The sequence below is a fragment of the Hyperolius riggenbachi genome, chromosome 4 (assembly GCF_040937935.1).
Source record: "Hyperolius riggenbachi isolate aHypRig1 chromosome 4, aHypRig1.pri, whole genome shotgun sequence".
Lineage (NCBI taxonomy): Eukaryota > Metazoa > Chordata > Amphibia > Anura > Hyperoliidae > Hyperolius > Hyperolius riggenbachi.
In genome coordinates, this window is record NC_090649.1 from 298998053 (window position 1) to 299021344 (window position 23292).

Sequence of the window (23292 nt, forward strand, 5' to 3'; positions counted from 1 at the left end):
GAGGGCCCACAATATATTTGACTAGTGTCTTCTTCTTGCTTGGGTGATGGTCACCTTATTTTACTGTGCATATTCCTTGTGAGCACTGGGTGGCTGCAGAAGCTGAACATTTAAGAGGAGGATTATATATATTTTGCATTAAAGATCTTTAGACTGTTTGCACCATTGTGGAGAATTTTGGTTTGGAGAGCGCCTGTATTTATCTTTTCTACTACTACTTCGTAGGGGTTAAAACATGAGTAAGAATGGACACAATTAAGTGCTCATCATCACAGGTTGAATTTCTTGGACATCAAATCTTGGAAAAGCCCAAGTTGATTCTTACTGCATGTAAAAGTGAACAATCATTCACTTGTGTCAAACTGTAAAGTCTTGAAGAGAACTCAAGACCCTGACTGTGCTGGGAGTCCAGGTAGAATAAGCAAATTTCTACCCACCTGTAGCCAACAAGTCTATTTAAGCATTGTAAAATAAGGGTAGCCAGATCCAAGAACAATATTTTACATTGGTTATAACCACAATAAAATGTGAGTAAAGAATGAATGAGTGAAAAGAGTTTACATAAAGGAATAATACCACAGTCAAAATAAACTGATGAGATAAACAATTTTCTCTACCCTCTCCGTCTCCTAAAAATGACTTGTATAGATATCCCACTGTTTTAGTATATATTTAAAGTTTTTACTGTTTCATGGACTCTGCTTAATGACATTCACTTAAGTATGCCAGAGCGAAAATATATACACCATTGACCACTTCAATCTCTTTCCTGTTCTCAGAAACCATTTTCTGCCATGAAAGTGTTTAAGGACTGTAATCAGTGAGTGTTATGCTATAGTCGGACCAGGTCCTGACTGGAGATAAACTTTCATTTGCATTCCTGTTTAAGGGTGGTTTTCACCAATGCTTTGCTGTCTGAATAACATTTCGGTGAGATTCTGGATTGTATGATGAGGTTTCCTGCAGCAAGCACCTGAATCCCTTAAAGAGAACCAGAGACTAAAACTCATAATAGATTTATACATACCTGGGGCCTCCTCCTGCCCCATCAGCATGGATCGCTCCCACGCCGCTGTCCTCCGCTACCTCTATCGCCAGTACCGGGTCCCGTCACTTCCGCCGGACGCGGCCAGTTGTACGCATCTGCAGGGACTGCCTCAGTCTCGCCGCGCCTGCTTTACACAGGTGCCTGAACAGCATGGAGGGAGTGCACTGTGCTTGCATCGACTGGCCAAAGTGACGGGACCCGGTACCGGCGATAGAGGCGGCGTGGGAGCGATCCAGGCTGATGGGGCTGGAGGAAGCCCCAGGTATGTATAAATGTATTATGTTGTTCGTCTCTGGTTCTCTTTAAACCGCGTGCTCACATCACTGCAAGTGACAGGATGCGTCCTGCAAGACGCAAGCTGGCTAAGTGAAAACCAGCCCCAACTCTTTCAGGCAGAGAAAGAAAAAAAAATAAAATAAAATAAAACGCAGCCTAGTTATGTGTGTGCTTGGCACTGTACAAACATGTCTATTTCATCATGTCACCTTTTTATTCCTTTACATTTTTTCTTAGATTATATAGTGAAAAATATACAAAATGAATGAAAACACGCCAGTTTTTGGAGAATAATCAATATATTGTATATACAAAGTAAGAAACAATTTAACAAAAATGAGCTCAACTACAATGTACAGTGCAGATAATGCAAAAATCATTTTTGCCTCAGTTTTATTCAAACATTTGCATATTTATAACTAAAACCAACTTTGGTACAACTATTTACACATTAAACATTTTTCTCAAAGGGTTATTAGTGATACATATTCTTCAGCAGTATATCTAACATTTTTCTCTACAAATCCTACCTTCATTAAACTGGACTCACAGAACTTCTGTTTGCAGGGAGGTAAAACTTATTCTAAAACAAGAAACACTAGTGGGAGGCCTCTGCCCTTGAGAGCTTACAATCTGCAGGGTATTGAGGTGAAGACACTAAGGAATGAGATGAAGGGGTTAGTGTATAAGACAGCAAACCTCCAATTCTAGATAAAACAGATTAGAGGTGTCTGAAGAGGTGTGTTTTAAGGATACATTGGAGGTTCCTAGGCTTGGAGCATGACAAACAGGCTGTGGGCAAGAGTTCCAAAGGAGAGGTGACACTCAGGAGAAGTCCTAGATCCGAGAATGAGAGGAGGTGATCAAGTTAAACAAGAGGGTTTCATGGTAGGATCAAAGGTACTATCAAAACGATTCAAATGTCCAAATGTCTATTTGGAGAATACGGAAGAAATGTGTGTCAGGATGAGTGTATGTAGAGCAGTGTTTGATAGGTTAGGAGTTTTAACCAAATATTTGGGGAAATGGGTAAATAATATAGGGACAGGAAGAGAGGGGCAGCTTCAGAGGAGTGGGAGAAGAGATGGATGAGATGCTCAGCAGAGATCAGTAGGGGCTGAAGAGGTTACAGTCTAGTTTACAGAATATACATTTATTGTGCAAATTAAAGGCACTTTTAGAATATATAGACACACACTACATAAGGCTATGTGGCTATAACCTCGGAATGTAGCTAAAGGAAACCTAAAAAACTGAACTTTTAATTCAGATACTTAGAGCAATCAGATTAACAGAGAAACATTGCATCCCTACATTCACAGCAGGCTCTTTAGACTACAGAGTCACTGGATGGGTAAATATTCCCAATTACTAAAGATACACATTTTAAAATGTTTCAGGGCTATGCACAATAAATACATGCACTAAAAATACTATACATACACATTTAACACTCACTGATCGAATCCCTGCTTGAACACACATTATACTAGGTTAAAGGATCACTACAGTCGGAAAACATAGAATTCAAAATACATGTGCATAGAAGTTAATTTGTCCCAGAATAAAATGCACAAAAAACTAATTTTCTCTTATGTTGTTGTCTCGGGCAGTACAAATCTGACAGATTTGGACTAGGGATGTAAAACTGGTGATTCGAGAGCCGAGGTCCTCACACATTTTTTGACACAGCTCAAATTAATTGATGGATCTGAATCAGGAAGGATGTGGTCCATCAGGTAGAACACATTCCTCTCTTTCCATCCTAAACTCTGGCATGGATCTGGCCATCCAGGTCTCGAGGTCGACATCTGTGGACTAGTCTATCTCCTCGTGGGGGATTTATCAGCATTTCCATTATTCTTTACAAAAGCACTCATTAGAAAAGATCTATACAAAGATGCCAGCCAGCCTCCATACTCGTTGCACACATTTCAAATTTAAAAATGTTATGACAGTCTCTCTTTCTTTAACCTTCCTGGCCGGGCTATGCCGCGCAGGAGGATTTTTTGCATAGTTTTTTTTGTACACGCAGCTAGCACTTTGCTAGCTGCGTGTACTGCCCGATCACCGCCGCGCCGATTCACCGCTACCCGCCACGCTGCGCCCCCAGACCCCATGCACTGCCTGGCCAATCAGTGGCGGGCAGCGCTGCGGGGTGGATCGAGACTCCCTTTCACGTCACGACATCGATTACGTCATCCCGCCCGTCGCCATGGCGATGGGGAAGCCCTAATGGAAATCCCATTCAGAACGAGATTTCCGGACGGGCTTGATCGCCGGAGGCGATCGAAAAGGGTGGGGGGATGCTGCTGCACAGTGGCTGTCATGTAGGCTAGCTACATAATTAAAAAAATAAATAAATAAAAATATAGTGCTGCGCTGCCCCCTGGCGGTTTTACTTGACCGCCAGGAGGGTTAATGACAGTTTCTTTAAAGTGCAACCGAGCCAATACGTAGCTGAAGAGAGGGAATCCTCAGGATCCTATTGAAGCTTTTGCTAAGTATATCTTTCTAAACCTGAGGTTAGGCTTGGGTTCTTTTTAAAGGGACATGACTTTCCTTTAATAAAAGTAGTGTGTGATCGGAAAGGCCAATACGCTAATCCCTGCTGTAAATAACAATAAGGGCTTTTCAAGGTACAGTTGGAGATAAGCTCTGTAAGCTGCTGGAAATAGACCTGGACTCTGTGGCCCTTTGTTATGCCTGTCATCCAAAAATTTGTACAAAACATTACTTTATGAGCAACACCACTCAAATATTTTTGCAATGCTTCTGGCTTTAAAGAGAACCCGAGGTGGGTTTGAAGAATAATATCTGCATACAGAGGCTGGATCTGCCTATACAGCCCAGCCTCTGTTGCTATCCCAAACCCCCCTAAGGTCCCCCTGCATTCTGCAATCCCTCATAAATCACAGCCACGCTGCTGACAAACAGCTTGTCAGAGCTGGCTGTGTTTATCTCTATAGTGTCAGTCTGCTGCTCTCCCCGCCTCCTGCAGAACTCCAGTCCCCGCCTGCATCCCTTTCCTCCCTGCTGATTGGAGGGAAGGGACGGGAGCTATGCAGGAGGCGGGGGAGCAACTGAGACTGACACTACAGATGTAAACACAGCCTCACAACACGGCTGTGATTTATGAGGGATTGCAGAGTGCAGGGGGACCTTAGTGGGGTTTGGGATAGCAACAGAGGCTGGGCTGTATAGGCAGATCCAGCCTCTGTATGCAGATAACATTCTTTAAACACACCTCGGGTTCTCTTTAAGCTTCAAGAGAAACAATACACATCAGTACCTGTGAGTATTCGTTAAGTGTATCGGTTATTGGTGCATCTATAACATGCATTATTTTCATAAATATTATTTCAACTGCAAAATCATGTTCCCAATTTAACATTTAAAGATAAAAAGCATATATTAGTATTTAAGTGTTCATAGAACCAGCACAGTGTGATTCTTGTGTCAAGTCATATACATTCAGGAAGTATCAGAAACATTTTCTCTGAAAACAACACAGACTTGTAGAGTTAGGGTAAATGGGCAGCAGCAGTCCTTTGCTTACATACAGCCAGGGCCGGCCCGCTCATGAGGCGGGGTGAAACATTTGCCTCAGGCGGCAAATTTCCAGGGGCGGCACCCGCCCGTCCGTGGGTGCGGGGAGCCTGCCGCCGAGCTGGAGGGGTAGCTGGCAGGACGGGGGTATTGGGCCAGCGGCGGGGAGGGGGGTCGGACCCCCCCCTCCCTCGCCTGGGTCCCCCGTCCTCCGCTCCTCTCCAGCCTTAAATAGAAGCAGCCGCTATGTGTAAGAGGCACGGGCGGGGAGGACTCACCTCTTCCTCGTTCCAGCGTGCGCTCCACTGACGTCACTTCCTGCAACGCTGCAGGAAGTGACTTCAGTGGAGCGCACGCTGGGAAGAGGTGAGTGTCCTCCCCGCCCGTGCCTCTTACACATACGGCTGCTTCTATTTAAGGCTGGAGGGGAGCGGAGGACGGGGGACCCAGGCGAGGGAGGGGGGGGTCCGACCCCCCTCCCTGCCGCTGGCCCAATACCCCCGTCCTGCCAGCTACCGCTCCAGCTCGGCGGCCCCCCAGAAAGGAGGGGGGGGGCGGCGGTGGCAATTTTTTAAAAATTTGCCTCAGGCGGCAAAAAGTCTAGGGCCGGCCCTGCATACAGCTAGAGAAATAGCCATCTGACCCTTACAGCACTTCAATATCCAAGCTTCTAATGACTTCCTATTTCCACTCTGTGCATCTCAAACCACCACTCCTATTACCGGTGAAAAGAGACCTGGCAAAATAGATGGAGAATGAGTGATGGGTAGTTTTACAGCTTTTACACCAGGTTCAGGAGTGATGGGTAGTTTTACAGCCTTTACACCAGGTTCATGTAAACAATCAACTGGTGCTGCCCTATGTTTTCACTTCACAGGGAAAAAATCAGTAGTACAGTATGGTCATATTGAAGAAGGTTCTAAAGTGGTCCATTATAAGTAAGGCATAGGACAAAGTACAAATCAATTTAAGTGCATAGCTGTAGACGTCATGTGACAACCCTATGTGAAAACAAGCAGCATACAAGGTTTCAGTTTAAATAAAGTACATTTTATGTCTTTTTACATAGATCCTTGAAAACACATTTTTAATAACATTTTGCACAAATATATATATATTTATATACAAATAACAAAAATATGTGCTGTTTACAAAAAACTACAGTATTTCCTTCATGTACTCTTCTAAAAGTAGAATTAAATTAATAATATAGATGAAATAAAGACCATGTGTTTTCTAACACAAAAGCAAAAAAAATTAAAAAAAATAAAAGTTACCTGGCATTGTCCTTGCTGCGTTCTTAAGACAAATATCCTGATGTTCAAAAATGTCTACTTGTAATAGACTTCGTTATTTATACTTAATTTTTTTTATATACATTTTCCCATGAGACGTTTTACGTACAGGTCCGAAGTATTCACAACAACAGAATAGCCATACAAGGTTTTTGCTTTGTTTTCTTACAGACAGTATCCCAGTTTCCTTATTTATGGAGGGACTGGTTTGTTATTGGCAGTACAAAATGGAGGCGGCCATTCTCTTCCACTTACATAAATGGCATCAACAGAAACAATGACGCTTCAACAGGCTTTTCATTATTATACATATCATTACATTGACAATTGATATGCGTTTTGCCTCCAGTCCGTACGAAGCCTTCTTTGATTCTATGGAGATTTTTCTTCACTTCAGCTCATTTTTTGTGTTTTGGCTTTATAACCCATTCAGCATTGGGGTTGAGCTGAGAAAGATCTTTCATATATGTTGTATCTTCAAGACAGCGTTCACCTATGGAGTAAAATAAGGTGCAAAAAGTTTTTTTTTTATTTTAAAGAGACAAAGATATCCTAAATTGGATTTGTACATTTAAAATTATCTATATTATGTCAATGTTAAGTCAGACTTTTGCTCCGTGCCGGTGAAAACTAAAAAAGCAATATTTTAATCAAAATGCTAAAGAGCAATGCCAAAATAGAAGGAAAGGTTTCACCCAGTCTCCACAGTCCTCTTTTAGAGAAGCCGGTAGATATGGCAGCTTCCACCAACCAGCACAGGCTTTATGTAATGGTGCTCAAACATGATACAATAAAAACGTTCGATTTTCCTGTTTATTCGATCTAAATGATCGAATCGAATGAAAGTTGATTTTTTTTTTTTTTTCGATCAAGAAATTCGAACGATTATCCCGTTTTTTTGGAGAAAAATCTGATCGGACATGCTGGAAAAATCTTTATATTCGATCTAACAGAATAATCGAACTAAATTATCTAATTGGAAAAAAAATGAAAAATTGTACCATGTATGGGCACCTTGAGGCAGACTAAAGGTGGCAATACACGGTACAATTTTTAACTTTTTTCCATTAGATAATTTAGTTCGATTATTCTGTTAGATCGAATATAAAGATTTTTCCAGCATGTTCGATCAGATTTTTCTCGAAAAAAAACGGGATAATCGTTCGAATTTCTTGATCGAAAAAAAATATTTTCAACTTACATTCAATTCGATCATTTAGATTGAATAAACGGGATAATCGAACGATTTTATTGTACCATGTATGGCCACCATAAGGGAGTATCCTAGCTTTCAAATGATCAGTAAAGATAATGGGCTCTATTCACAAAACTTCTCGTAAATGACTTATTTATTGCCCAATTGATAAAAATAACCTTTCAGCACATTTACAAGCAAACTAATCAGACAAAGTAAGTTGTTCCTTATTAACTTCATTTCAATATTACTTTTCTTACCTTAATTATATTATATTTTTGCTCTCTGGGAGATTAAAAAGTAACAAAGATAAGGTGAAAATGGGAAAACAGGTGAAAAAGCTTTGTGAATCATGCCCAAAGTGATCTTTTACCCTTAAAGGACTACTGTAGGGACTACTGTAGGGGGGTAGGGGGAAAAAAAAGTTGAACTTACCTGGTGCTTCTAATAGTCCCCACAGGCGTTCTGTGCTTGTGCAGCCACTCCCCAATGCTTCAGTTCACTTCTGGAATTTCCGACTTTAAAGTCAGAAAACCACTGTGCCTGCGCAGCCGCGTCCTCGCTCTCGCTGACGCAGTGGTTTTCCGAATGTAAAGTTGGAAATTCCAGAAGTGAACCGGAGGCGGGACCAGAGCATCGGTGAGTGGCTGCGCAGGCACGGGACCTCTGCGGGAGACCATTAGAAGCCCTAGGTAAGTTCAACTGTTTTCCCCCCCACAGTAGTCCTTTAAAATGGAACCCCATCCACCTTATATAATTTGATTGGTAAATACAAACAAAAGTTAATTTATCCCATGGTAAAATGCACTTTGAATAAATGTTGCCTTTGGTCCTGTCACTTACAGTAGGTAACAATGTGACAACTCTGAACCTTTGCATTCCAGAAGAACCTTATCCCATCTGTGAGACATGGTGGTGGGAGTATTCTGGTTTGCTCTTGTTTTGTCGCTACATTAGTGCCTGGACAGCTTGCCATCACTGATGGAACAATGAACTCTCAACTAAACCTAGGATTTCTAAAGGAAAATGCCAACATATCTCTCCATGAACTGAATCTCAAGAGACAGTGAACCATATGCAATTCATTGCCTAAATATGCATGTATAATGTGCACAGTGTCCATTGCAGTTCACACATGTAACAACGCATGCATTAATCAACATGCACAGTGTGAATCCAGCCTTTTTAGGAGGAGTATGACAAATAATTAAATTTTAAAGGCATCAGGTTTTCTTATTTTGTAAAAAGCTATGCATATTCTATTGATTTTAATGGCATTCCTGAATAAAGAGCACACCAGAGTCTAAGTTGGTTCCTTTTCCACAATGGTCCGGTTGATGGGTTCCTATATTAACTATACAATTTGTTCACGTGTTTTGTTGTATCTATTGTGGTAGTGGAACACAAGGTCTCATCTTGCATGACTTGTCTGATACTGCATGAAACATGGACATGCCATTGGTTTCCATGATATGTCCATTTCAACAGACACCCTAAAATCATACATCAGCTTTGCAGCAATCGTCCATATTGGGAAGCTAATGTAGTGTGACCCTAGATTTATTTAAAGTGATTTCTGCCAATGCCGATTCCGCAGATTTCTGGTTGTTTTCCGATTTCCGAGTTCGGATTTCTGAAGGTTTTTTTGAGGGCCTTTTTTTGCCCTCTTTGATTGGCCAAATACTTACGAGTTGACTCTGCATTCTCCGATTGGTCCAATACTTTTGAGTTCTGTGATTGGGTTCAAATTACCGAGTTCTGGTAATGCCGTATTTTCACAGAAATTGTAGTTCCGAGTAATGGTTTTTTTTTTGGTCATTTTGGCATTCTCTGATTGGCCAAATACTTACGAGTTGACTCTGCATTCTCTGATTGGTGTAATGCTTAGGAGTTCTGTAACTGGGCTAAAATTGCCGACTTGCAGTAATGCGATATTTCCGCAGAAATCCGATTTGCGAGTTCGGATTTCCGATCGGAAATTTAAACTCCGCAAAAACTGAATGAGCATCCCTAGTTTAACCACTTGAGGACCGCGGTGTTAAACCCCCCTAAAGACCAGGACTTTTTATTGTTTAAGGACTTCTGAGGCCAAAGCGAAAAAAAGTTAAATACCTGTATCGCATATGAAAGCACGGAGGACGTCGTCCGCGCCGTTCCCCCGCTGCTCAATAGCCCCCCGGGCCGGCTCCCGACCCCACAGCCCGGGTCGAGCTTTCCTGCCTTCACAAACATGGCCGCATGAGCTGGCTGTGGCTGCGCAGTCCACATAGCCGCGAGTGCGGCTGCGCAGCTCTAGGGACAACCCCCCGATCCATGCTACAGGCTGTTTCCTGTAGCGTGGATCGGGGGGTTGGCCATAGAGCTGGGCAGCTGCACACGGGGCTATGCGGACTGTGTAGCCACAGCCAGCTCATGCGGCCATGTTTGTGGAGGCAGGAGAGGGGGGCTATTGAGCGGCGGGGATCCGGCGGAACGACATGGAGGGCGCGGATGGCGTCCTCTGTGCTTTCATATGCGATGCAGGTATTTAACTTTTTTCGTTTTGGCCTCGGAAGACCTTTAATTGGCCACTGCAGCTTTAAGGCAAAGATGCAGGGCCGCACAACAACACACAAGTGATCCCCCCCCTTTTCTCCCCACTGTCACACGGCTGTCCCCAGCACTGTGCTTCTACTGATCGCTGTGCTGTACTAACTGTAAAGACAGCTGCTCGGTGACTGAAGGCGGGGCGAAGCTCTGCCCCCCGAGCAGGAGATGCACGCGCAGCATGCACGTGATCTCCTGCAAAATGCAGCCCCAGGACTTGACGCCAATTGGCGTTAGGCGGTCCTGGGGCTGTTGCCGCGACCACGCCCATTGGCATGGGACGGTCTTCAAGTAGTTAAACAGATATGAGTCGCAAAGTTCAAGATTCAAGGATTTGATGCAAGAATACTCAAATCCTTCCTTGAACTGGACAATTAAGGGACATGTTAAAGAGAGAATCTATACAAAGTTTCTTTGCTCCCCGATTTTGTCCTCAGCACAACCCATGCTCAAATCAACCACTTCAGGTTCTGGGGTTTTTACGCCTTAAGGTTGTTATTATTATTGTACTTAAATAGCGACAGCATATTCCGCAGCATCGCTTTACAAAGCGCAATAAGAGGACAAGGGGAACATAGGTACAACCAAAAAATGTACAGCAGAGTCTCAAGCAGCACAAGTATTGCAACAAAGACAGTAAACATTAGTGGGATGGCCCTGTCCTTGCGAGCTTGCAATCTAAAGGGTAGTGTGAGGACACACTAGGTAAGGATCCTTTGGGTAATATGCAGCCAGTGGAGGGAACGGCACAGTGGGGCTGCATCAGAGAAGCTGGTGGAGAGGTGAATGAGGCGAGCAGCGGAGTTTAAAAGGGATTGGAGAGGTGCCAACCTGATCTTTGGTAGACCACAGATCATGGTGTTGCAGTAGTCTAGGCGGGAGATAATTAAGAAGTGTACAAGCATTTTGGTGACCTCTTGTGTAAGGGCTCATTCACACTAGGTCCGGAAACTTATCCTTGGCTCAGTTTTTAAAACCTGATCAAAACCGGAGCCACTGATAGCTGTTAGGAATCTGGTCATGCCACTTCCTGCCTGCTGGTGGCAACATGCTGAACTCTGATGAACTTCCTTTATTCCACCAGCAGGTGGCTCTGGAGACTTTGCACGACCTGAACTTTCGTTGTTCCACCACTGGGTGGCTCTATGCTGGCTGGAGACAGCTCTGCCACTGCAAGGGTTGTTCTCTATGGACTTTGCTTGTTGATCATGCTGCAGGTGTGTCCTCCTTATATAAGAGCCCTGCAAGGAGCAACCTTTGCCAGAACTTTGCACTCACAAGCTGGAGTATCTGGACAACCCTGGTTTCCTGGTATCTTGCATTCATGTATCTGCTACTCTGTTATTGAACCTATTCCTTGTCTGACCTCGATTCCTGCCTGCTCCTTTTGTACTGTGATTGCTCGATTGTTGACGACTTATGCTTTGTTTTGAGTGTGATTTTGTGTCTGCCTCCTTGTACTGCGATTGGTGTATATATTGTATACAATTGTCCTGTATATATGTGTATATATCCTGTATATATTTAGGTAGATAGACAGATAGGGTTTGGGGGATTTTAACTTTGCTTGTATGATGTATATGCATGTGGTGATTGCATCATTGTGTATATTTGTCTTGCATTCCTGATTGTTTGTTGTGTATGCAATTGCATGGAATTTGCATTATATTGTCTGAAGCACGGTTTGTCAATAAACATTTTGCACAGTATTTCCCTGCCTCATTGTCTATGTTGCTGCAAACTGATCAATCCCAGTTTCTCCGTTCAGGCTTGTAACAATAGCAATGTTAAAAATAGCAGCCGTCTTCACCCAAACAAAAAACGGGTCCATCTGCGTTTGCGGGATCTGTTTTCAAAACCTGAATGGAAATTCCGGATCTGCTGCATTTTCACGCAACGGATCTGGATCCTAATACACGCAGGGGTAGTGGCAGGCAATAGAAAAATGGATCCTCCTCTACACAGGCAGAATTGGACACAGAAACGGATCAGTTTCTGTGTCAAAGCCTGTGGGGGGGGGGGGGGGGGGAGGGGGGAGCCTCCATGCCGGAGGGGTATAGCAGGCAGGATGGGGGTGGTAGCGGTCAGCTGGTAGGGGGGATGTCCACCCCCTCCCTCACCTGGGTCCCCCGTCCTCACTACCCCCTCCAGCTACATGCCGCAAAACTTGTTAAAATGTATAGTAGTGGCGAGCTCACCTTCTCCTCCTCCTTCCTCCGCGTCACTGCCTGCAATGCTGCCCTCCGAAGTATAGAGGGTGGCATTGCAGGCAGTGATGCGGCGACCGGAGGAAATGGAGAGAAGCTCCCCGATGCTATACATTGTAACAAGTTTTGCAGCATGTAGCTGGAAAGGTAGCGGGGATGGGGGACCCAGGTGAGTGGGCGTCCCCCCTCCCCGCTGCCACCCCCGTCCTGCCTGCTATACCTCTCCAGCATGGTAGCTGCCTCTCCCCCCACGGCTGGGCATACTATTCCACGGACTGGAAATTTATGCTACAAAAATGCATTTCTGGAAAAACGGGGGAAGAAAAAAAAAAGGTTTAGAAAACCGGATCCGTTTAAAACAGATCCGATCCTGAATGAACCAGTGTGGATCTAGCCTAAGGAAGGGACGAATACGGAATATATTTTTGAGACGGAAATAGCTTGTGGTAGTTAATGAGGCAATGCGAAGTATACAGGAGAGCTCTGAGTCAAGTACAACCCCAAGCAGCGGGCATTAGAGGTCGAGATTATTGGAGTGTTATTTTTAAGTTGAATTACTGAAATAAATTGACTTTTGTGCGATATTGTAATTTCTTGAGTTTGACCTGTATATCCCTTTCACATCAGGTGTATTTGAAAAATCTTAAACAAATGAATCAATTTCCTTAAAAGATTAACCGGATTGTGTTCAGAACTACACAAAAACACACCAACATGGTATGCTGAACTTACCAATATTTCCCCCAATTTCATATAAACACACCTCTTCTTTTGTCAAGGTCTTTGATGAACTGCACCGAAACAGAAAAAAATAGTATCAAAGTGACATTTAGAGTTCAGCTACTGAGTTGCAAATCATACAGCCAGAAACAGAATTCAGTTAAGGTGAATACATACATGCAATTTTGACTGGCCAATAACTGAACAATTTTACCACCTCCTCGCAGTACGAGGGCCAGCAGATTTTGAATTCTATGACCGGATTGTGTAGGTAAGCACTCATACTATATGGAAAAGATAAAATTTGCCAATCATTGGCCAATCAAAATTAGATGTGTGTACCAGACGTAAGACTAAAATGTTTTTGATCTAAAGCACATGTGATAGGATTATGGCCTCTTCACCTAGCAGTGGGAAAGGAGGCCCTGCCTAGCACTGTCCTCTAGTTAACAAGAATGGAATCATTGTCCACCGTTGCTTCAATTATTCATCACTACGGAACAGGATCAGTGAACTACACTGGCTATACAGCTGCATTGTATTGCTCTAGTATCACCAGCCAGTGGCAGCAGCACTTGCTCCTAAGACAATTAGTGAACTAATAGAAAAAGTCACCTGCAATAGCATATCACTGAGAAGAGCCAGACAAACAATGTTTTTTCTTCAATTTTTAATATACATTATAGCTAGCTTATTAAACAAAAATGCACAGAGAACACATTTGCTAAAGCACCTTACCATAAGAGCAGGTAAATGTGTTAGAGAATCCAGATAAAAAATATTGGTCAAACCAAAGAGCCTCAGGTTTCGAGGTTTTATTAAAGAGAATCTGTACTCTAATATTCTTACACTAAAAAGCATACCATTCTATTCCTTATTTTCTCCTGTACCCCCCTGTGCTGTTTATGCCACTCTCTGCTGCAATCCTGGCTTGTAATCAACAGTTTTAGGCAGTGTTTACAAACAAACTAACCAGCTTGTAATAGGCTCACATAAACGGAGTGTGTGAGTCATACAGAGTGTGCAGGGGGCCTGCAGAGGGTGTGTATCGCTTCTATCCAATCACAAGCAGCCCTGCACATTCCACACATTCAAGCCTTAACCCAACAGACACGACAGAGGAAAGGAGATAAGATCTATTACCGAGACAGTGCAATTAGGAAAGGCTGCAGTAAGCCAGAGCACATTAGAACAGGCATAGGAACTTATAAGATAGAAGAACTAAGGCTAACAAAAATTGTTACAGAGTCTCTTTAAGGGCCTGAGCCCACTGCTGCATTTTTATAAAACACATAAAAACACTTGCCTCTTTCAAGCGTTTTTGAAATAAGTTTTCAGGCATTTTAATGCGTTTCAGGGCGTTTAATGCATCAAACACGTTTCAAGAAGCCTTGAAAAACGCATGCGTTTTTATACGTTTTTTAAAAATGCAGCAGTAGTCTCAGGCCCTAAAGGAACCAAAGAATCAGTGACAAAAATAAACCCCTAATGTGTTTCACACGTACACTGTGTGCAGTCATCGTTTGTGATCCAAACACCTATTACTGCACACTAGAACTGGCACTAGGTCATCTTAGAGAGACTTATTTTGCACAATCTCATCAGTGTAAATTAACACTTGGTGGAGGCTCCCTGTATATCTAGCATGTCAGGTGTGTATAGATTAGGAGTAAAAAAGATCTTACTTCCTTAAAGCGGAATATAACCCTGCATTTCAACTTTGCTCTAAAACATTATTTACAGCATATTATATGCAACCAGCATTTTTTTTTTACTAGACCAGCATTGGAAGGGTTACACACAGAGCTTTAAAGTTCCTTGGAGAGAACCGTTTCCTGCAGCCAAGTTTAGATAGATACATTTAAGTAAAGAAAATGTAACAAGTGTGGAATGTGACTCACTCTCTCTGACTGTGCAGGAACTGGAGGACAGCCAAAGAGTGTGTAACATTCCTCACTTGTTACATTCGGTTTATTTAAATGTATCTATCTAAGCTTCGCATGTGTCTGCATTTCTCTCCATGGAACTTTAAAGCTCTGTGTGTAACCCTTCCTAGGCTGGTCTAGTAAAAAAAAAAAAAATGCTGGTTGCATATAATATGCTGTAAATGATGTTTTAGAGCAAAGTTGAAATGTAGGGTTATATTCCGCTTTAAAGAGGAATTCCAGTGAAAATAATGTAATTAAAAAAAAAAGTGCTTCATGTTTACAATAATTATGTATAAATGATTTAGTCAATGTTTGCCCATTGTAAAATATTTTAAATCCCTGATTTACATTCTGACATTTATCACATGGTGACATTTTTACTGTTGGCAGATGATGTAGCTGCTGCATGTTTTTTGGCAGTTGGATACAGCTGTAAACAGCCATTTCCCACAATGCAACAGGGTTCACAGACAGGAAACTGCCAAGAGTACGTACTCAGAATTTCTTTGTGGGAGGGGTTTCACCACATCAGCCATACAGCGCCCCCCAGGGGCGTAGGGAGGTGGGGGCAGGATGGGACATCTGCCCCCCCTCACAGCATCTGGGGGGCGCTTTAGCAGTGAAGGCTTGAAGCCGATGTTTTGTTTCCTCCCATCATACCATAGCCAGGGCTACGGATGGATAAGCACAGCAGCAGTTACAGATCACGGACTCTGCTGCCCGCCCCCTGTCTCTCCTGGATGTGTCTCACACACAGCCCCTTCTCACTGCTCTGTCACGCGAGATTTAAAACTACAGGAGTAGGAGAGCTTCTGCTGACTGCCTGGCATGGATCAGAGAGCGGCTCGCCCCAGGTGAAGACAGAGAGGGGCGGCAGAAGAGGTGTAAGTCCAGGTGCCTCTCTAGTATGTAACACATTAGGAGGACTAGGACGCAGCCAGCCTGCAGCTTCTGTGCAAGTCAGGGAGAGCTGTGTATGATAGCAGCCCCGCCCCCCTCCTTCTCCTTCCTGGCGTTATGCTATGCTGTGTTCTGGCATGGGAGAGCAGAGAAGGGAGACAAGCTGTAGAGCTTTTCAGCCTCCCCTTTCAGTGACACTTTGTCTCCCTACCCCCCTTCACTCAGAGCAGCACTGATAAGAAGCTGGACTTGCCGAAATTAGACTTCAGGGTCCTAATGCTGCCATGCTACTTTCTAGTAAGTACTTAGCAATGTGTTTCACTGCCAAGCTGCCTAGAAGTTATTATTTAGTATTTATATAGCGCCTGCATCTTCTGCAGCGCTGTACAGAGTATATTGTCTTGTCATTTAACTGTCCCTCAGAGGAGCTCACAATCTAATACCTACCATAGTTATATGTGTATGTATGTATCCTGCAGTGTATGTATTGTAGTGACGGTGCCAATTTAGAGGGAAGCAAATGATGTATCTGTATGGTTTGGGATGTGGGAGGAAACTGGAGTGCCCGGAGGAAACTCATGCAGACACGGGAAGAACATAGGCTTCATTCAGCCTACTGTAGTCCTTCAGGTCACTCGCTGTCCTTTCAATCTCCTCTGTTGTGTGCCTGTCCAAAATCTTGCCAACTGGACCAATAGTGTGCTCCTGCCCATGCGCTGTCCCAGCCACACGCCTCCTCAAATCACTCTCCTGTGGCTGAGAGTGTTCTGTGCATGTGCAGTTGCAAGCTTTACAAAATGCGGATGCAGAAAACGCTGCCGGCCACAGGAGCTCGATCAAGGAGATGCATGCAGCCAGGACTGGACTAACAACAAGAGTGCAATTGTGGTACAACTAATACTGCATCTCCTTTCACAGTTACATAGTTATTTGAGTTGAAAAAAGACATACGTCCATCGAGTTCAACCAGAACTTTCCTTCTCTCTCTTCCTGTTTTCCTTTCTCTTCACTTTCCTCCCACCCACTATTTCCTTCCCTCTACCTCTCTCTTCCCTCTCATCTTCTTCTCACTGTTAAATCACCCTAATCTTGTGATCTGTAATCCTAAAGGTAGCCATACATCAGAAGATGTATGGGTAGATCGACCAAGAGACAGATCTCTCTCTCTGATCAAATCTGATCGGAGTGAGATCTGTTGCCTGCCTGTACACCACAGGCTGATTCCTGATACATTTCAGCATGACATGCGTCGGGAATCCGCCTTAAGACGTTGCATCCTCCGCCTCACAGTCCCCGGCACTGTCCCATTGGTGCATGGTGCAGTATACTTTACCTGTCCATGTTTGCCGCTGGCTCTGTCTTCATCTACGCACCCCACGTGGTTGCCGAGGTAAACATGGGCGCTTGTGTGATATCATACATGCATCCACATTATGCTGGCAATCACGCGTTGGGGTGCGTGGATGGAGACGGAGCCAGTGGCAGACACAGACAGGTAAAGTATACTGCAACAGGCAGCGACACTTTACAATAGTGGGGACAGCACCGGGTTCCTTCGCGTTTGTCACTCACTTACCGCCGCACACCCGATCGAGCAAGTCAGCTCTACATTATGTTGCACTGTGCAGGCTTCCCCACGGGGCGCAAAAATGTTATTTGTCCCCGGGTGCTGAAAACCCTTGCTACGCCTCTGGCGCCCCCTGATGGTCTGTTTGTGAAAAGGAATAGATTTCTCATGTAAAAGGGGGCATCAGCTACTGATTGGGATAAAGTTCAATTCTTGGTCGGAGTTTCTCTTTAAGAGACAAACCACTAGAGTAAGTTTGAGTATTTTATTCATGCATCAAAGACAATGCGCCTCACATCCGTGGTTACTACGATTAAGGCACTTTTGTTTTTACCTGAGGAAGAGGGCCAGCACCCGTGAAACGCATAGTCTTTTGTGCTTGAATAACATACTCAGAGACTTACCCTAGTGATTTGTCTCGTAAAGAGGAACTTCAGCCTATACAAACATATTGTCATTAAGTTGCATTAGTTATGTTCATTAAAATAATTAAAATAGATAGGCAATATAATCTCTTACCCACCCTGTTTTAAAAGAACAGGCAAATGTTTGTGATTTCATGAGGGCAGCCATCTTTTTGGTTGAAAGGAGGTGACAGGAAGCAAGAGAGACAGTTCCAACTGTCCTGTGTCCTGATCACCCCTCCCAGCTGCGCACACTAGGCTTCAAATCGCAAATTCAAAATTTAAACAAACAAATTTGCGCCAAAACAGCAGAACGAGATCATCATCATCAGAAATCCCATCATGCTTTGCACAGCATCAGGTCAAAAATGCCCAGGCAGATTTCTTTGTTGGGTCAGAGTTTAGCTTCTTTGCAGCTAAAAATGAGGCTTGGGTAAGAAAAACAAATCTAATGCTGTAAAACTGTTCAAGGAACACTAAGGGCCTGTTTCCACTACACGCAGAATGGATGCAGAAAAACTGACTCCAATAAATGTTTATGGGCCTGTTTCCACTAAACACGATTGGAGTTTGTTATTCTGCATCCAATCTGCGTGTAGTGGAAACAGGCCCTAAGCATTTTCAGTGCTGCTCAGCAGATTTTTACTCAGGAGGTTCACTTTAAGGAGATAAGATCTCTTTTACTCTTAATAAACACACCTGCTATTACACATACAGGGCACCTCCACCAAGTGTTAATTTAGACTAGTCATACCCTGAGGGGTTCCGTATTGAAAACCCTAGCATTTCCAGTAAGTCAAGGAGTGCAACCAACCATAACCTGTTGAGCAGACCTGGAATACCCAATGGGAACGGTTATTTTCCCGTAGACTTTTATGGTGGTTGCAGATCTTTGCAAGCCACCTTTGTGAGAGTAAAATGTATATATTTATCATACCAACAACGTACAAACGATTCTGCACCATTGGGCTCCTGGTCTCTCTCATCTAGATACCTGAAGGCATTTAATCGACCACTAGGAATCCCACCAGAGTTCATCTCAAAGTGGTCTTTCCTACTGATTTTGAATATATGATCTGACCAGGCTTTGTCAGTACTGTAATCAAAGACTAAAGGTGGACACATTATTGGTAGCCCCTATAAATCTCTGACATGGTATGGTGGGGGAACTAAAAAGATGGATTACGCTTTTAAGCAGACCCAAACTCTTGCACGGCACACAATGAAAGGTCTTTATTCCACGTATAGTTGCTGAAGAAATTCACTTTTCTGTGTGTGCATACAGTAATAAGCAGTGCTTAGTCCACAAAAGTGAAATAACAAACCAATCAAAAACATTTACTTGTGCTGCAGCAATAAAGCAGTCGCCATAATTTTAAAATCAGATAAACATGTTGGATTGTGACTGTATGTTTCATGTGTACATAGAAATCTTTTGTAAATAATAAATATCATCTCTGCTAAGAATAAAGCCCGATGAGTATTTGTGTCACTAGTAGGGAAGGTCAATGAGATGCAAATAATTCTTAGTAGATGCAGGACTATGAAAATGTTTGCAGCTTGATAATTTACCTGCAGAACAAACACTGCAGAAGGGCAATTTGATTGGTCTACCACTTTTATAATGGTGGACCAATCAAATTCCACCTCTGCAGGATTTGATTGGCCCATTTTCAAGCTGCAAACAATTTTATAGTCCTGCATCAACTAAGAATTATTTGCATCTCATTGACCTACCCTGGTCACTAGTGAGACATCCAGCAGAGCTATGATGCAACCTTGCATTCATATATCATTTTAATATGTATTTTAGTGCATTGCAAAATAAGAGTATTCATTTTTTATAGGAGCTGTAGTTTGTTGAAACAAGTACATTTGAGGTGGCTGGATAGGGTACTGCCTACAGAGCGCATCTTTAGTGTCTGCTGCTCTTAAACATATTAAGTCCACCAAAGGAAAAGTGTTATACAAAATGTTAGAATTATTAACTTAACACATGTAAATTATCAGCTCCTGTACCAATTCTAGTCTATGTTCTCTATTCCTGTCTTCACCCTCTGTATGTACTCTAACCAAGGGCTAGTTTTAATTTCTACTTAACAGTTACTCTACAGTTTCATCCTAACATTAACCTCTTGAGGACCAGATTTTTATACCCCCTAGTGACCAGGCATTTTTTTTTACAATCTAGCACTTCACCTCTTTAACAATGTATTGCTCAGTCATACAACTTAGCACCCCAATTAATTTTACCTCCTTTTCCTGCCACTAATAGAGCTTTCTTTTAGTGGTGGTCTCTGATTGCTGCTACATACACTACATGATACAAAGATAGACATCAGCCTATGTGTCGGATTAGATTGTAAGCAGTTAGGAGGGACAGTTAAGTGACAGGGCTCTCCTCTGTACAGTTCTGTGCTAGACCACAGTGCTGTATACGTTTTCCTGCCTTTTTCAATGAAATAACAGCCTGCCAGTTGCGATCACGAGCTAGCAGGCTGTTCTATGTCCTCCGCTGCGTGCAGGGGCCGCGCGCTCACATTTCCTACTAATCTTGCAAGATGTGAGCTGACGCCAATTGGCGTTAGCTGGTCAGGAGAGAGCCACACTCCCACTGCCGATCGGTGTGAGACAGTTGGGAGCAGGTTAAAGTGCATCTCTGGTATACACACAAAACACAGCAGTACATGTATGCTTAAACATTATATTGCTCTAACACATTAATGGCCTCAATTCACTAAGCCTAAAGAGGAACTCCAGTGAAAATAATATAGTAAAAAAAAGTGCTTAATTTTTACCATAATTATGTATAAATGATGTAGTCAGTGTTTGCTCATTGTAAAATCTTTCCTCTCCCCGATTCACATTCTGACATTTATTACATGGTGACATTTTTACTGTGGGCAGGTTATGTAGCTGCTCCTAGCTGTTTTGGCTGTTAGAGACAGCTGTAAACAGCTATTTCCTGTCTGTGAACCTTGTTACATTGTAACAAACTGCCAAAAGTACCGCGGTCCCGAGGGCGCATGCGCGGCGCTGACCGAAGTGGATGTGATCCCCGGCTGCTCTGCTCCAGTCCTGCACAACCCACTTAACTCTCAAACGGGCATAATTTCGCCCAAAACTAGCAGTCTGGCTCCGTGACATGAACAGGAGGAAAAGAAAGAACAAAAGGGGAGATCTTCCGAACTCTACAACACCTGGCACACCCAAAACATCTCCGGTCTCCACGCGCTCAGCTAAAGGCAAGATGGCGGAGGCCCAACAAGGCTTAGCACCGCAGAGCCAGGCTTCCCCGGAACACCAAACTTCACCTCAAACCAACAAAAAGAACCCACCGGCTGCCCCCTCGGTGCGATCCGCATCCCAGGTCGAGCTGGTGGCTAACATCCAAAAAGTTTTCCGCGCCGAACTAAAAGAGGTGGTTCGAGACTTTACCCTCCAGATGCGAGAAATTGGAGGTCGGGTCGCCGATCTGGAGAAACAGACAGACTCCATCACAGTATCCCTGGCGGAGGATAAAAAGCAGATAGACACCCAAGCCACCCCGATCGACACTCTAGAACTGAAACTGGAAGACCTCGAAAATCGTAATCGCCGCGCCAACCTTAGAATCCGAGGCCTTCCGGAAACAGAGACCGATCTGCCAGCCGCGGCACTTACTCTCTTTAGAGCTCTTCTCCCTCTCGAAGACCCACAACAATTCCGTATCATACGCATCCACAGGGCGCTGGCTAAACCGCCCAAACCGCACTTGCCCAGGGACGTCGTCCTCAAACTTCACTACGAAGAAGTGAGAGATCAAATACTGCAAGCGGCCAGAAACCTAACTTCCCTGCCAGGTGTCCCCGACACTGTCCAGTTGTATGCTGACCTGGCCCCGACGACGATCCAGCGCAGACGACTTCCTCGACCCGTAACCTTGTTGCTCCAGAAGGCTTCCGTCAAATACAGGTGGGGATTCCCCTTCTCCTTATCTTTCCAGCAAGGCGGAAAGATCTTCATGTGTCGAACCCTGGAGGAAGGCCGCAAGCAACTGGAGTTGGCAGGAATACAAGCAGAGCCCATGGATATCACCCCCCTGCCTCTACGGGCCCCGAGATCGGCAAAAGTTTGGACAACTAAGGCTCCTCGCTTGTGCCCCCAAACAGGAGATTGATAGCGAAGGAACCATGACGAGCTTCTCGTTCCTTGGAAGTTGGGCCTAAACTGTGAGTACAACGGTATCGTTCGTTAATACCTTCCCGGGTGAGTCCTCTTAACAACTACACTGCAAATCCCTTCAATCAGTGTTTAATAACGACCCCAGTATCATGTCATGCTATAAGGGGTCACCCATGTCGGGACTTATACAGTTCTTCCCGCCACACTCCCTATGTAATGCGGCCATCTTTAACCCCGCCACACTTTCGGCAAGGCCCCCAACTTGAACATTTCCCTTGCGGACTTCGCCACTCTGGAGCAATAAACACTCCTTGCACCCCCTTACCTAACTGGTGGTGACTATCCCGATTCTGGACCTTTCAACACCCCGATGACTTAAGCCTCACTTGATATATAAAAGGTCTGCACAAGTTACTGCACCAATAACGGCCATTATAGTGCACCAAGATGAGTATATAACATCCAATCATTAACTTGGACGCCCCGGCTGAACCAGGACACCCGTTGGCTCACTGGATCCTCGCCCTTCATTTTACTTTTCTTTTGTTCTTTCCTGTGTATTATAGTTCATGTTGAATTTTTATACTTGCTTACTCCGTTTTAGGATTGCTGATATAGATGTCATTTTTACTTCTTACTTGATGAACATTATTACATTTCATCTCAGCGCATTCTAACTTTTGATATTGTCACGTTGGTCGTTCTATACTAAGCTGTTTACATATACCCCCAAGCTACTTTCTGCGGGGTTGTTGCAGTCACTGGTTGGAAGTGCTGCCTCACAACGATAATCTGCATGTCTGGCACCATAATATCCCCAGCTATGCCTATTGTCACAAAGAGCATACTTCGCTCTTTGAGAGCTGGTTCAGTTCACGCTCAGCCAGCCCTCCTAACAATCACTATGTTATCTTTTACCTGTTTTAGTTTTTTTGTTCCCCTGGTTGACATGCCCTGCGAATTCCTTTCCCTAGCTGCTGTAGTACAGAATCTCAAACGTCCACGACAAATTACCCAAATAGCACATTTGCCCCTGCACAACAGTATTAAAGGCATCTATTAATATTATATCTCATAACGATAAAGGCCTGAACGCTCCTGCAAAAAGAAGGAAGGTCTTTATAGATTACCAAAAATGTCATCCGGATATAATCTGTATCCAGGAGACCCACTTTACTTCAAACTCTGCCCCCAGATATTTCCACAAAAATTACCAGAGATTCTATACTTCATCAGCAGCAAAAAAAAACACAGAGGGGTGATCACCTTACTAGCTAAATCCCTCCCATTACTGGTTGAAAAAATGACTGTAGATGACGAGGGCAGATTTGTCATCATCCAGGGCACACTCAAGCATACACGAATCAGCATAATAAACCTCTATGCCCCACCGGAGGCTCCAATACAAGCCATAAAAAAAGTACTGACCCACATATCTGATCTGGATCAGACA

General features: G+C 43.7%; 1 protein-coding gene across 3 annotated transcripts in view; it reads right to left on the minus strand.

The window, feature by feature from the left end:
• Positions 1–5901: 5901 nt before the first annotated feature.
• The window catches only part of ARHGAP18 (Rho GTPase activating protein 18), a 248214-nt gene continuing 230823 nt past the window's right edge, over positions 5902–23292 (minus strand). For all 3 annotated transcript variants that reach the window (XM_068231538.1, XM_068231539.1, XM_068231540.1), the window contains 2 exons: positions 12889–12947; positions 5902–6661 (listed from right to left, as the gene is read on the minus strand). In XM_068231538.1, coding sequence (XP_068087639.1) covers positions 6567–6661; positions 12889–12947 — 154 coding nt within the window. In that variant the 3' untranslated portion in view covers positions 5902–6566. The remainder of the gene's footprint in view (positions 6662–12888; positions 12948–23292) is intronic.